A 12307-nucleotide genomic window follows, 5' to 3' on the forward strand; every position below is an offset into this window, starting at 1 on the left:
GCACATAATCCAGGCTGACACTGCCGGTGCAGTACTGAGGGAGTGCTGCGCTGCCGGAGGTGCCGTCTGTCCTCTCAGGTGGATGTAAAAGATCCTATGGCACTGTTCAAAGAAGAGCAGGAGAGATCTCCCCAGTGTCCAGGCCAATATTCATCCCTCAACCAACATCAATAAAACAGATTATCTGGTCATTTATCACATTGCTGTTTGTGTGACTTGCAGTGCATAAATTGGCTGCCACGTTTCCTACATGACAACAGTGACTACACGTTGAAAGTACTTCATTGGCTGTAAAGTGCTTTGGGATGTCATGAAAGGGGCTATATAAATGCAAGTTTGTAAAAGAACGCCAGAACAATTCATTTTAATGATGTGTTACAAAGCTCTGCGTTCAAATGACAATGTTGCTGATATCGTTGTGTTATTGAGCTCGTTCTGTGCCTGTGCGACGGCCTTTTCTCCGCTGATTAACACGTGTGTTATGGAGTCAAACACAAAATGCCAGGCAGCTAGTTGCCAAAGTGGGCGCAAAAGTGAAAGCGAATCGGCTGATCAGCGCAGAAGCCTCAAACGGACAAAATGCTTCAGTTCCCATTGAACAGGGATCTCGCCAGACATTTCACACCCCCCGCTCTCACCTCCTCCATGATTCCCATCATGACCGGGTCCAAGGGTTGCTGATGCTGCAGCTGCTTCTCCAGATCAGACACGGACAGATTCAGGGTCGCTGAGGCCTGGAGAGAAAAGACAAAGCCATCGGTAATAGTACCTGCAGCAAAAATATTCACCCCCATAATAAATCAGAAGCAGCGGTCCTTTGCAGTGGCAATCAAAATAAGACACGGCTCCTATTAACATACAAAATTGAGGGGCAGGAAAAGACCAGCTGGTCCATCAAGCCTGCCCCACACACCATGGCGGCCAGATTATCATGACGAAATCCTTCCTTCCTTCCCCCTCCCACCTGCAGCCATATAATCTCCCGGTAGAAGCGAAAACCCAGAGGAAAAAAACACTATGGAAAATTCCTCTCCGACCCCCCTCAGGCGATCGAAACCAGTCCAGGGGACCAGGTGTTATCTGTAAAGACACTGACCTTCGATGTGATGTGATCTCTGCCCCAGTCAGGAACCGATCCAGCTCCCTCCTGAAGGCAGAGAGTCGACACCCACCACACCAGCCGGCAATGCATTCCAGAGACTCTTTAAGGATGAGCACAGAACGCCAGGCACCAAGCTTCCATTATGAATGTCTTTCCAATGGTTTCATGCTTGTGGGGCACTAATTTCGTGTGGAATCCATCAACTCAGGACAGGAATATCAGTAATGGACGAACGAACATTTGACGACCAGCTCAATGCTTCAGTGACTCCCAGTGGCAAAAACTGGAAACTACAGCAGGACATCCAACGCAAGGCAGTTTCTGCTATTGACAGGATGGTGACAAGTCACTGCAGCCACAGCACTCTGTATCGAGGGAGATATCTAAGCATGGTCCATGGATACATACCAAACACATCAATTTGGTCAGTCCTGCTAACAGCAGCAAAATACCTGCATTCTGGAAAACCCATTTAGGTTAAGAATGATCTCACAGGCCCTCCGCACTAGACAATCTTTAAAAAAGACATTACTGGGATCCGGCAGGCAGGGTGACACAAAGATATCCCACTGCAGAGCCTCATCCTGAAGTGTTGACAAGGTATTCGCTGATTTCCAACCCCCCCCTCCCCACCCCCCGACACATGGCATTGCTCATCAGCAAACCGGAGTCTGCAGCACGGGGGAGTGATGCTCAGCTGGTCATGTGAATCCACGTTTACCCCGGCCTGCCCCTTTAAGGAATGCTCGGCCTGCCCCTTTAAGGAATGCTCGGCCTGCCCCTGCGGGAGAAGAGAAAGGTACATCCCAAGGTCACTCAGAGGCTGTTTGTTGTTTGCTGTGGGACGTCCCTCTAGATTGACAACAATCAGACATCGCAGGCCCAGCTGGCCAGGTCAGAGGAAACCAGCAGGAAATGCTGGACTATTTTTTTTTAAATACATAGAGCGAAAGCTGTGATTTTTGTTGCCGTTTGACGTGAAACTGAGATTTGAATCCATTGGTGGGGGGGGGGGGGGGAGCCCAAACATCGAGAGTCTGAATCACAGTGACTGGTGCCGTGCAGATTCTTACCTGGGTAGGGCAAGTCTTAGGAATAGGAAGGACAGCGGGAGGGCCCATTGCACTTCGAGTCGTGGCTACAGGGAGAAAGAAATAAACAAGATTAAATACTGCACAGCAGAGTGGGAGGGGGGGAACAGAGTGGGAGCGGGGGGGGGGGGGGGGGGAACAGAGCGGGAGCGGGGGGGGGACGGCGACGACAGAGGGGGGAAACCAGAGCGGGGGGGGGGGGGGGGGGACGACAGAGTGGGAGCGGTGGGAGCGGGGGGGGACGGCGACGACAGAGGGGGGAAACCAGAGCGGGGGGGGGGGGGGGGGGACGGACGACGGAGTGGGAGCGGGGGGGGGACGGAGTGGGAGCGGGGGGGGGGACGGAGTGGGAGCGGGGGGGGGACGGAGTGGGAGCGGGGGGGGGACGGAGTGGGAGCGGGGGGGGGACGGAGTGGGAGCGGGGGGGGGACGGAGTGGGAGCGGGGGGGGACGGAGTGGGAGCGGGGGGGGACGGAGTGGGAGCGGGGGGGGACGGAGTGGGAGCGGGGGGGGACGGAGTGGGAGCGGGGGGGGACGGAGTGGGAGCGGGGGGGGACGGAGTGGGAGCGGGGGGGGACGGAGTGGGAGCGGGGGGGGGACGGAGTGGGAGCGGGGGGGGGACGGAGTGGGAGCGGGGGGGGGGACGGAGTGGGAGCGGGGGGGACGGAACGGAGTGGGAGCGGGGGGGACGGAACGGAGTGGGAGCGGGGGGGACGGGACGGAGTGGGAGCGGGGGGGACGGGACGGAGTGGGAGCGGGGGGGACGGGACGGAGTGGGAGCGGGGGGGACGGGACGGAGTGGGAGCGGGGGGGACGGGACGGAGTGGGAGCGGGGGGGACGGTACGGAGTGGGAGCGGGGGGGACGGTACGGAGTGGGAGCGGGGGGGACGGTACGGAGTGGGAGCGGGGGGGACGGTACGGAGTGGGAGCGGGGGGGACGGTACGGAGTGGGAGCGGGGGGGACGGGACGGAGTGGGAGCGGGGGGGACGGGACGGAGTGGGAGCGGGGGGGACGGTACGGAGTGGGAGCGGGGGGGACGGGACGGAGTGGGAGCGGGGGGGACGGGACGGAGTGGGAGCGGGGGGGACGGGACGGAGTGGGAGCGGGGGGGACGGGACGGAGTGGGAGCGGGGGGGACGGGACGGAGTGGGAGCGGGGGGGACGGGACGGAGTGGGAGCGGGGGGGACGGGACGGAGTGGGAGCGGGGGGGACGGGACGGAGTGGGAGCGGGGGGGACGGGACGGAGTGGGAGCGGGGGGGACGGGACGGAGTGGGAGCGGGGGGGACGGGACGGAGTGGGAGCGGGGGGGACGGGACGGAGTGGGAGCGGGGGGGACGGGACGGAGTGGGAGCGGGGGGGACGGGACGGAGTGGGAGCGGGGGGGACGGGACGGAGTGGGAGCGGGGGGGACGGGACGGAGTGGGAGCGGGGGGGACGGGACGGAGTGGGAGCGGGGGGGACGGGACGGAGTGGGAGCGGGGGGGACGGGACGGAGTGGGAGCGGGGGGGACGGGACGGAGTGGGAGCGGGGGGGACGGGACGGAGTGGGAGCGGGGGGGACGGGACGGAGTGGGAGCGGGGGGGACGGGACGGAGTGGGAGCGGGGGGGACGGGACGGAGTGGGAGCGGGGGGGACGGGACGGAGTGGGAGCGGGGGGGACGGGACGGAGTGGGAGCGGGGGGGACGGGACGGAGTGGGAGCGGGGGGGACGGGACGGAGTGGGAGCGGGGGGGACGGGACGGAGTGGGAGCGGGGGGGACGGGACGGAGTGGGAGCGGGGGGGACGGGACGGAGTGGGAGCGGGGGGGACGGGACGGAGTGGGAGCGGGGGGGACGGGACGGAGTGGGAGCGGGGGGGACGGGACGGAGTGGGAGCGGGGGGGACGGGACGGAGTGGGAGCGGGGGGGACGGGACGGAGTGGGAGCGGGGGGGACGGGACGGAGTGGGAGCGGGGGGGACGGGACGGAGTGGGAGCGGGGGGGACGGGACGGAGTGGGAGCGGGGGGGACGGGACGGAGTGGGAGCGGGGGGGACGGGACGGAGTGGGAGCGGGGGGGACGGGACGGAGTGGGAGCGGGGGGGACGGGACGGAGTGGGAGCGGGGGGGACGGGACGGAGTGGGAGCGGGGGGGACGGGACGGAGTGGGAGCGGGGGGGACGGGACGGAGTGGGAGCGGGGGGGACGGGACGGAGTGGGAGCGGGGGGGACGGGACGGAGTGGGAGCGGGGGGGACGGGACGGAGTGGGAGCGGGGGGGACGGGACGGAGTGGGAGCGGGGGGGACGGGACGGAGTGGGAGCGGGGGGGACGGGACGGAGTGGGAGCGGGGGGGACGGGACGGAGTGGGAGCGGGGGGGACGGGACGGAGTGGGAGCGGGGGGGACGGGACGGAGTGGGAGCGGGGGGGACGGGACGGAGTGGGAGCGGGGGGGACGGGACGGAGTGGGAGCGGGGGGGACGGGACGGAGTGGGAGCGGGGGGGACGGGACGGAGTGGGAGCGGGGGGGACGGGACGGAGTGGGAGCGGGGGGGACGGGACGGAGTGGGAGCGGGGGGGACGGGACGGAGTGGGAGCGGGGGGGACGGGACGGAGTGGGAGCGGGGGGGACGGGACGGAGTGGGAGCGGGGGGGACGGGACGGAGTGGGAGCGGGGGGGACGGGACGGAGTGGGAGCGGGGGGGACGGGACGGAGTGGGAGCGGGGGGGACGGGACGGAGTGGGAGCGGGGGGGACGGGACGGAGTGGGAGCGGGGGGGACGGGACGGAGTGGGAGCGGGGGGGACGGGACGGAGTGGGAGCGGGGGGGACGGGACGGAGTGGGAGCGGGGGGGACGGGACGGAGTGGGAGCGGGGGGGACGGGACGGAGTGGGAGCGGGGGGGACGGGACGGAGTGGGAGCGGGGGGGACGGGACGGAGTGGGAGCGGGGGGGACGGGACGGAGTGGGAGCGGGGGGGACGGGACGGAGTGGGAGCGGGGGGGACGGGACGGAGTGGGAGCGGGGGGGACGGGACGGAGTGGGAGCGGGGGGGACGGGACGGAGTGGGAGCGGGGGGGACGGGACGGAGTGGGAGCGGGGGGGACGGGACGGAGTGGGAGCGGGGGGGACGGGACGGAGTGGGAGCGGGGGGGACGGGACGGAGTGGGAGCGGGGGGGACGGGACGGAGTGGGAGCGGGGGGGACGGGACGGAGTGGGAGCGGGGGGGACGGGACGGAGTGGGAGCGGGGGGGACGGGACGGAGTGGGAGCGGGGGGGACGGGACGGAGTGGGAGCGGGGGGGACGGGACGGAGTGGGAGCGGGGGGGACGGGACGGAGTGGGAGCGGGGGGGACGGGACGGAGTGGGAGCGGGGGGGACGGGACGGAGTGGGAGCGGGGGGGACGGGACGGAGTGGGAGCGGGGGGGACGGGACGGAGTGGGAGCGGGGGGGACGGGACGGAGTGGGAGCGGGGGGGACGGGACGGAGTGGGAGCGGGGGGGACGGGACGGAGTGGGAGCGGGGGGGACGGGACGGAGTGGGAGCGGGGGGGACGGGACGGAGTGGGAGCGGGGGGGACGGGACGGAGTGGGAGCGGGGGGGACGGGACAGAGTGGGAGCGGGGGGGACGGGACAGAGTGGGAGCGGTATCTGAAAGCAAATTGTAAAACACAGCGTTACCTGGAGCGGAGCTCGTTCGAGGGCCATGGAATGACGGTCTTGGGTGACCAGAGGAGTGGGCAAACGATAATTCTTCTGCCAAGGTGGGTTTTTGCAGGATCGACTCAAGAGACGAATCGCTCTCCGTGGACTCAGAGTCGATACCCCAGAACCTACAAAGGAGAGCAATTCCATTACTGCTGAATACAGCAGAAACTAAAATCATCCACTGCACCACATAAGTAACCAGCACCTTTAAAAACAAAGCACAGAATCAGGACAGGCCATTCAGCCCATCAGGTCCACTCTTTGCACAAACCATGTTGGACCCACCCCATCGTGGACACCACCCAACCCATCTAATCTCCAGAGGGAAAGGTCTGTGTGAATACTGAAATAAAAACTGAAAATGGTGGAAAATACTCAGCAGTTCAGGCAGCATCTGTGGTGAGAGAAACAGAGTTAATGTTTCAGGTCGATGACCTTTCGTCAGTTGAAGCGAGGAGAAAAATGCCAGTATCGTGCACCCTGCACCGTTTGGAACCATTCTTTTTAAGGAATCCAAGCAGAATCCAAATGCAAACCAAGTGACATAACCTCTGCTTGGGACTAACATAAGAGATACACAGAAAATAGGAGCAAGAGTCGGCCATTCGGCCCTTCAGGCCTGCTCCACCATTCACAATGATCATGGCTGATCGTCTAACTCAGTACCCTGTTCCCGCTTTTCCCCATATCCCTTGATCCCTTTAGCATTAACAAATCTATCTCCTTCTTGAATACACCAAATGACTTGGCCTCCACTGCCTTCTGTGGTAGAGAATTCCACAGGTTCACCGCCCTCTGAGTGAAGAAATTTCTCCTCATCTCAGTTCTAAATGGCATACCCCATATCCTGAGACTGTGACCCCTCGTTCTGGACTCCCCAGCCATCGAGAACATCCTCCCTGCATCTAGTCTGTCTAGTCCTGTTGGAATTTTATATGTTTCGATGAGATCACCTCTCATTCTTCTAAACTCTAGTGAATATAGGCCTAGTCAATCCAATCTCTCCTCATAAGTCAGTCCTGCCATCCCAGGAATCAGTCTAGTAAACTTTTGTTGCACTCACTCCATGGCAAGGACATCCTTCCTCAGATAAGGAGACCAAAACTGCACACAATACTCCAGATGTGGTCTCACCAAGGCCCTGTATAACTGCAGTGAGACATCCCTGATCCTGTACTCAAATCCTCTTGCAATGAAGGCCAACATACCATTCGCCTTCCTAACTGCTTGCTGCAACTGAATGCTCGCTTTCAGCGACTGGTGCACAAGGTCACCCAGGTCTCGTTGCACCTCCCCTTTTCCCAATCTATCACCATTCAGATAATAATCTTTCTTTCTGTTTTTTTACAACCAAAGTGGATAACCTCACATTTATCCACGTTATACTGCATCTGCCATGTTCTTGCCCACTCACCCAACTTATCTAAATCACATTGGAGCCTCTTTGCATCCTCCTCACATCTCACATTCCACACCAGCTGTGCGTCGTCTGCAAACTTGGAAATGTTACATTTAGTTCCCTCATCCTAATCATTGATATATATCGTGAATAGCTGGGGCCCAAGCACTGATCCCTGCGGTACCCCACTTGTCACTGCCTGCCACCTGGAAAAAGACCCGTTTATTCTTACTCTGTTTCCTGTCTGTCAACCAATTCTCAATCCATGCCAGTATATTCTCCCCAATCCCATGTGTTTTAATTTTGCACACTAACCTCTTGTGTGGGACCTTATCACAAGCCTTCTGAAAATCCAAATACACCACATCCACTGGTTCTCCCCTATCTATTCTACTAGTTACATCCTCAAAAAACTCCAGTAGATTTGTTAAGCATGATTTCCCTTTCATAAACCCATGCTGACTTTGTCCAATCCCATTAATGCCTTCCAAGTGTTCTGTTATCACATCTTTTATAATAAACTAGCATATTCCCCACTACTGATGTTAGGCTAACTGGCCTGCAATTCCCTGTTTTTTCTCTCCCTCCTTTTTTAAATAGTGAGGTTACATTTGCCACCCTCCAATTTGTAGGAACTGTTCCAGAGTCGATAGAATTTTGGAAGATGATCACCAATAAGAACATAAGAAATAGGAGCAGGAGTAGGCCAATCGGCCCCTCGAGCCTGCTCCGCCATTCAATAAGATCATGGCTGATCTGATCCTAACCTCAAATCTAAATTCATGTCCAATTTCCTGCCTGCTCCCCATAACCCCTAATTCCCTTTACTTCTCGGGGAATCAATGCATCCATTATTTCCAGGGCCACTTCCTTTAGTACTCTGGGATGTAGATGATCAGGCCCTGGGGATTTGTCAGCCTTTAGCCCCATTAATTTTCCTAGCACTTTTTTTACTAATACTGGTTTCCTTCAGTTCCTCCCTCTCACTAGATCCTTGGTTCGCTAACATTTCTGGGAGGTTATTTGTGTCCTCCTTTGTGAAGACAGAACCAAAGTATGTGTTTAATTGTTCTGCCATTTTTTTGTTCCCCATTATAATTTCCCCCATTTCTGACTGTAAGGGACCTACATTTGTCTTCACTAATCTTTTTCTCTTGACATATTTATAGAAGCTTTTACAGTCAGTTTTTATGATCCCTGCTAGTTACTCTCACTCTATTTTCTCCCTCTGAATCAATCTCTTTGTCCTCCTTCGCTGAATTCTGAACTGCTCCCAATCCTCAGGCTTGCCGCTTTTGCTAGCAATTTTATATGTCTCCTCTTTGGATCTAATACTATCCCTAATTTCTTTTGTAAGCCACGGTTGAGCCACCTTTCCTGTTTTATTTTTGCACCAGACAGGAATGAATAACTGTTGTAATTCCTGCACACGTTCTTTAAATATTAGCCATTGAAATAGGAGTAGGCCCGACGGCCCCTCGAGCCTGCTCCGCCATTCAATCAGATCATGGCTGATCTTCGACCTCAACTCCACTTTCCCGCCCGATCCCCATATCCCTTGATTCCCCTAGAGTCCAAAAATCTATCGATCTCAGCCTTGAATATACTCAACGACTCAGCATCCACAGCCCTCTGGGGTACAGAATTCCAAAGATTCACAACCCGCTGAGTGAAGAAATTTCTCCTCATCTCAGTCTTAAATGGCCGATCCCTTATCCTGATACTATGCCCTCTAGTTCTAGACTCTCCAGCCAGGGGAAACAATCTCTCAGCATCTACCCTGTCAAGCCCCCTCAATTTTTTTTTTTATTCGTTCATGGGATGTGGGTGGCGCTGGCAAGGCCAGCCTTTATTGCCCATCCCTAATTGCCCTCGAGAAGGCGATGAGCCGCCTTCTTGAACCGCTGCAGTCCGTGTGAAGATTCTCCCACAGTGCTGTTCGGTAGGTCGTTCCATGATTTTGACCCAGCGACGACAAAGGAACGCGATATATTTCCAAGTTGGGATGGTATGTGACTTGGTGGGGAACATGCACATGGTTTTGTTCCCATGTGCCCGCTGCCCTTGTCCTTCTAAGTGGTCGAGGTCACAGGTTTGGGAGGTGCTGTTGAATATTGTATGTTTCAATGAGATCACCTCTCATTCTTCTAAACTCCAGAGAGTATAGGCCCATTCTACTCAATCTTTTCTCATCGGACAATCCTCTCATCCCAGGAATTAATCTAGTGAACCTTCATTGCACCACCTCTAAGGCAAGTATATCCTTCTTTAGATAAGGAGACCAAAACTGTGCGCAGTACTCGAGGTGAAGTCTCACCAAAGCCCTGTACAATTGTACTAAGACTTCCTTACTCTTGTACTCCAACCCCCTGCAATAAAGGCCATTTGCTTTCCTAATTGCCTGCTGTACCTGCATGCTAACTTTTTGAGTTTCTTGTACCAGGACATTCAAGTTTCTTATCCTGAGGTTATGCTGGAACTGTACAAAACACTGGTTAGGCCACAGCTTGAGTACTGTGTACAGTTCAGGTCACCACATTACAGGAAGGATGTAATTGCATTAGAAAGGGTACAGAGGCGATTTACAAGGCTGTCGCCAGGACTGGAGTATTTTAGCTACGAGGAAAGATTGGATAGGCTGGGATTGTTTTCTTTGGAACAGAGGAGGCTGAGGGGTGATTTAATTGAGGTGCACAAAATTACAAGGGGCCTCGACAGAGTGGATAGAAAGGTCATACTTCCCTTAGCAGAGAGGTCAATAACCAGGGGGCATTGATTTAAAGTGATTGGTAGAAGGATTAGAGGGGAGCGGAGGAAAAATGGTTTCACCCAAACCCTCAACTCATTTAAAAAGTACCTGGATGTGCACATGAAGTGCTGTGACCAACAAGGCTATGGACCAGGTGCTGGAAAGTGGGATTTGGCTGAGTGGCTCATTTTCGGCTGGCATGGACACGATGGGTCGAATGACCCCCTTCTGTGCCGTAAATCTTCTATGATTCTCTGGATACCAACATTTAATAGTTTCTCACCATTTAAAAAATATTCTGTTTTTCTATTCTTCCCACTCAAGTGAATAACCTCACATTTCCCCACATTATACTCCATCCGTCACCTTTTTGCCCACTGACTTAACCTGTCTCTATCCATTTGCAGACTGTGTCCTCCTCACAGCTTACTTTCCCATCTAGCTTTGCAACGTCAGCAAACTTGGATACATAACACTCGGTCCCTCCATCTAAGTCATTAATACAGATTGTAAATAGCTGAGGCCCAAGCACTGATCCTTGCGGCACTCCACTAGTTACAGCCTGCCAATCCGAAAATGACCTGTTTATCCCTACTCTCTTTACTGTCTGTTAACCAATCCTTTATCTATGCTAATATATTACCCCAACCGCATGAGCCCTTATCTTGCATAACAACCTTTCACGTGGCACCTTATCAAATGCCTTTTGAAAATCCAAATATATATCCACTGGTTCTCCTTTATCTACCCTGCTAGTTACAGCCTCAAATAACCAAAAAAATTGTCAAACACGATTTTCCTTTCATAAAACTATGTTGACTCAGAAAATCATAATATGCCCTGTTACCACTTCCTTAATAATGGATTCCAGCATTTTCCCAATGACTGATGTCAGGCTAACTGGCCTGCAGTTCCCTGTTTTCTCTCTCCCTCCTTTCTTGAATAGCGGGGTTACATTTTCTACCTTCCAATCCACTGGGACCATTCTAGAATCTAGGGAATTTTGGAAGATCACAACCAATGCATCCACTATCTCTGCAGCCACCTCTTTTAGAACCCTACGATGTAGGCCATCAGGTCCAGGGGATTTGTCAGTTTTTAGTCCCATTAATTTCTCAAGTACTTTTCTCTACTGATAATAATTACTTTAAGTTTCTCACTCTCATTAGCCCCTTGGTTCCCCACTATTTTTGGTATGCTTTTTGTGTCTTCTACTGTGAAGACAGAATCAAAATATTTGTTTAACATCTCTGCCATTTCCTGATTTCCCCATTCTAATTTTTCCTGTCTCGGCCTCTAGGGACCAACGTTTACTTTCGCTGCTCTATTCCTTTTTACATACTTGTAGAAACTCTTACAATCCGTTTTTATATTTCTTGCAAGTTTACTTTCATATTCTACTTTCTCCCTCATCATCAATTTTTTGGTCGTCCATTGCTGGTTTCGAAAACTCTCCCAATCCTCAGGCTTACTTGTCTTCATGGCAACATTATAGGCCCCCTCTTTTAATCTAACACTATCCTTAACTTCTTTAGTTAGCCACGGATGGATCACTTTTCCCGTGGAGTTTTTATTTCTCAATGGAATGTATATTTTATAAGAATATTGAAATATTTCTTTAAATGTTTGCTATTGGTTTTCAACCATCAAACCCTTTAATTTAATTTCCCAATCTACCTTTGCCAACTCGCCCATCATACCTATGTAATTGGCTTTATTTAAGTTTAAGACACTAGTTTCGGATTGAAGTACATAACACTCGAACACAATGTGAAATTCTATCATATTATGATCAATCTTCCCCAGAGGAAGTACAAAGAAGGTTCACTCAGTTAACCCCGGGGATGAGGGGGCGGACATATGAGGAGAGGTTGAGTAGATTGGGACTCTACTCATTGGAGTTCAGAAGAATGAGAGGCGATCTTATCGAAACATATAAGATTGTGAAGGAGCTTGATCGGGTGGATGCGGTGAGGATGTTCCCAAGGATGGGTGAAACTAGAACTAGGGGGCATAATCTTAGAATAAGGGGCTGCTCCTTCAAAACTGAGATGAGGAGAAACTTCTTCACTCAGAGGGTAGTAGGTCTGTGGAATTTGCTGCCCCAGGAAGCTGTGGAAGCTACATCATTAAATAAATTTAAAACAGAAATAGACAGTTTCCTAGAAGTAAAGGGAATTAGGGGTTACGGGGAGCGGGCAGGAAATTGGACATGAATTTAGATTTGAGGTTAGGATCAGATCAGCCATGATCTTATTGAATGGCGGAGCAGG

General features: G+C 55.0%; 1 protein-coding gene across 2 annotated transcripts in view; it reads right to left on the bottom strand.

The window, feature by feature from the left end:
• The window catches only part of nup214 (nucleoporin 214), a 126655-nt gene that overhangs the window by 81154 nt on the left and 33194 nt on the right, over positions 1-12307 (bottom strand). For both annotated transcript variants that reach the window (XM_067969930.1, XM_067969929.1), the window contains exons 13-15: positions 5860-6011; positions 2176-2240; positions 639-734 (exon numbers count right to left, since the gene is read on the bottom strand). In XM_067969930.1, coding sequence (XP_067826031.1) covers positions 639-734; positions 2176-2240; positions 5860-6011 — 313 coding nt within the window. The remainder of the gene's footprint in view (positions 1-638; positions 735-2175; positions 2241-5859; positions 6012-12307) is intronic.

This window comes from Heptranchias perlo, chromosome 31 (genome assembly GCF_035084215.1).
Source record: "Heptranchias perlo isolate sHepPer1 chromosome 31, sHepPer1.hap1, whole genome shotgun sequence".
In the NCBI taxonomy this organism is placed as follows: domain Eukaryota; kingdom Metazoa; phylum Chordata; class Chondrichthyes; order Hexanchiformes; family Hexanchidae; genus Heptranchias; species Heptranchias perlo.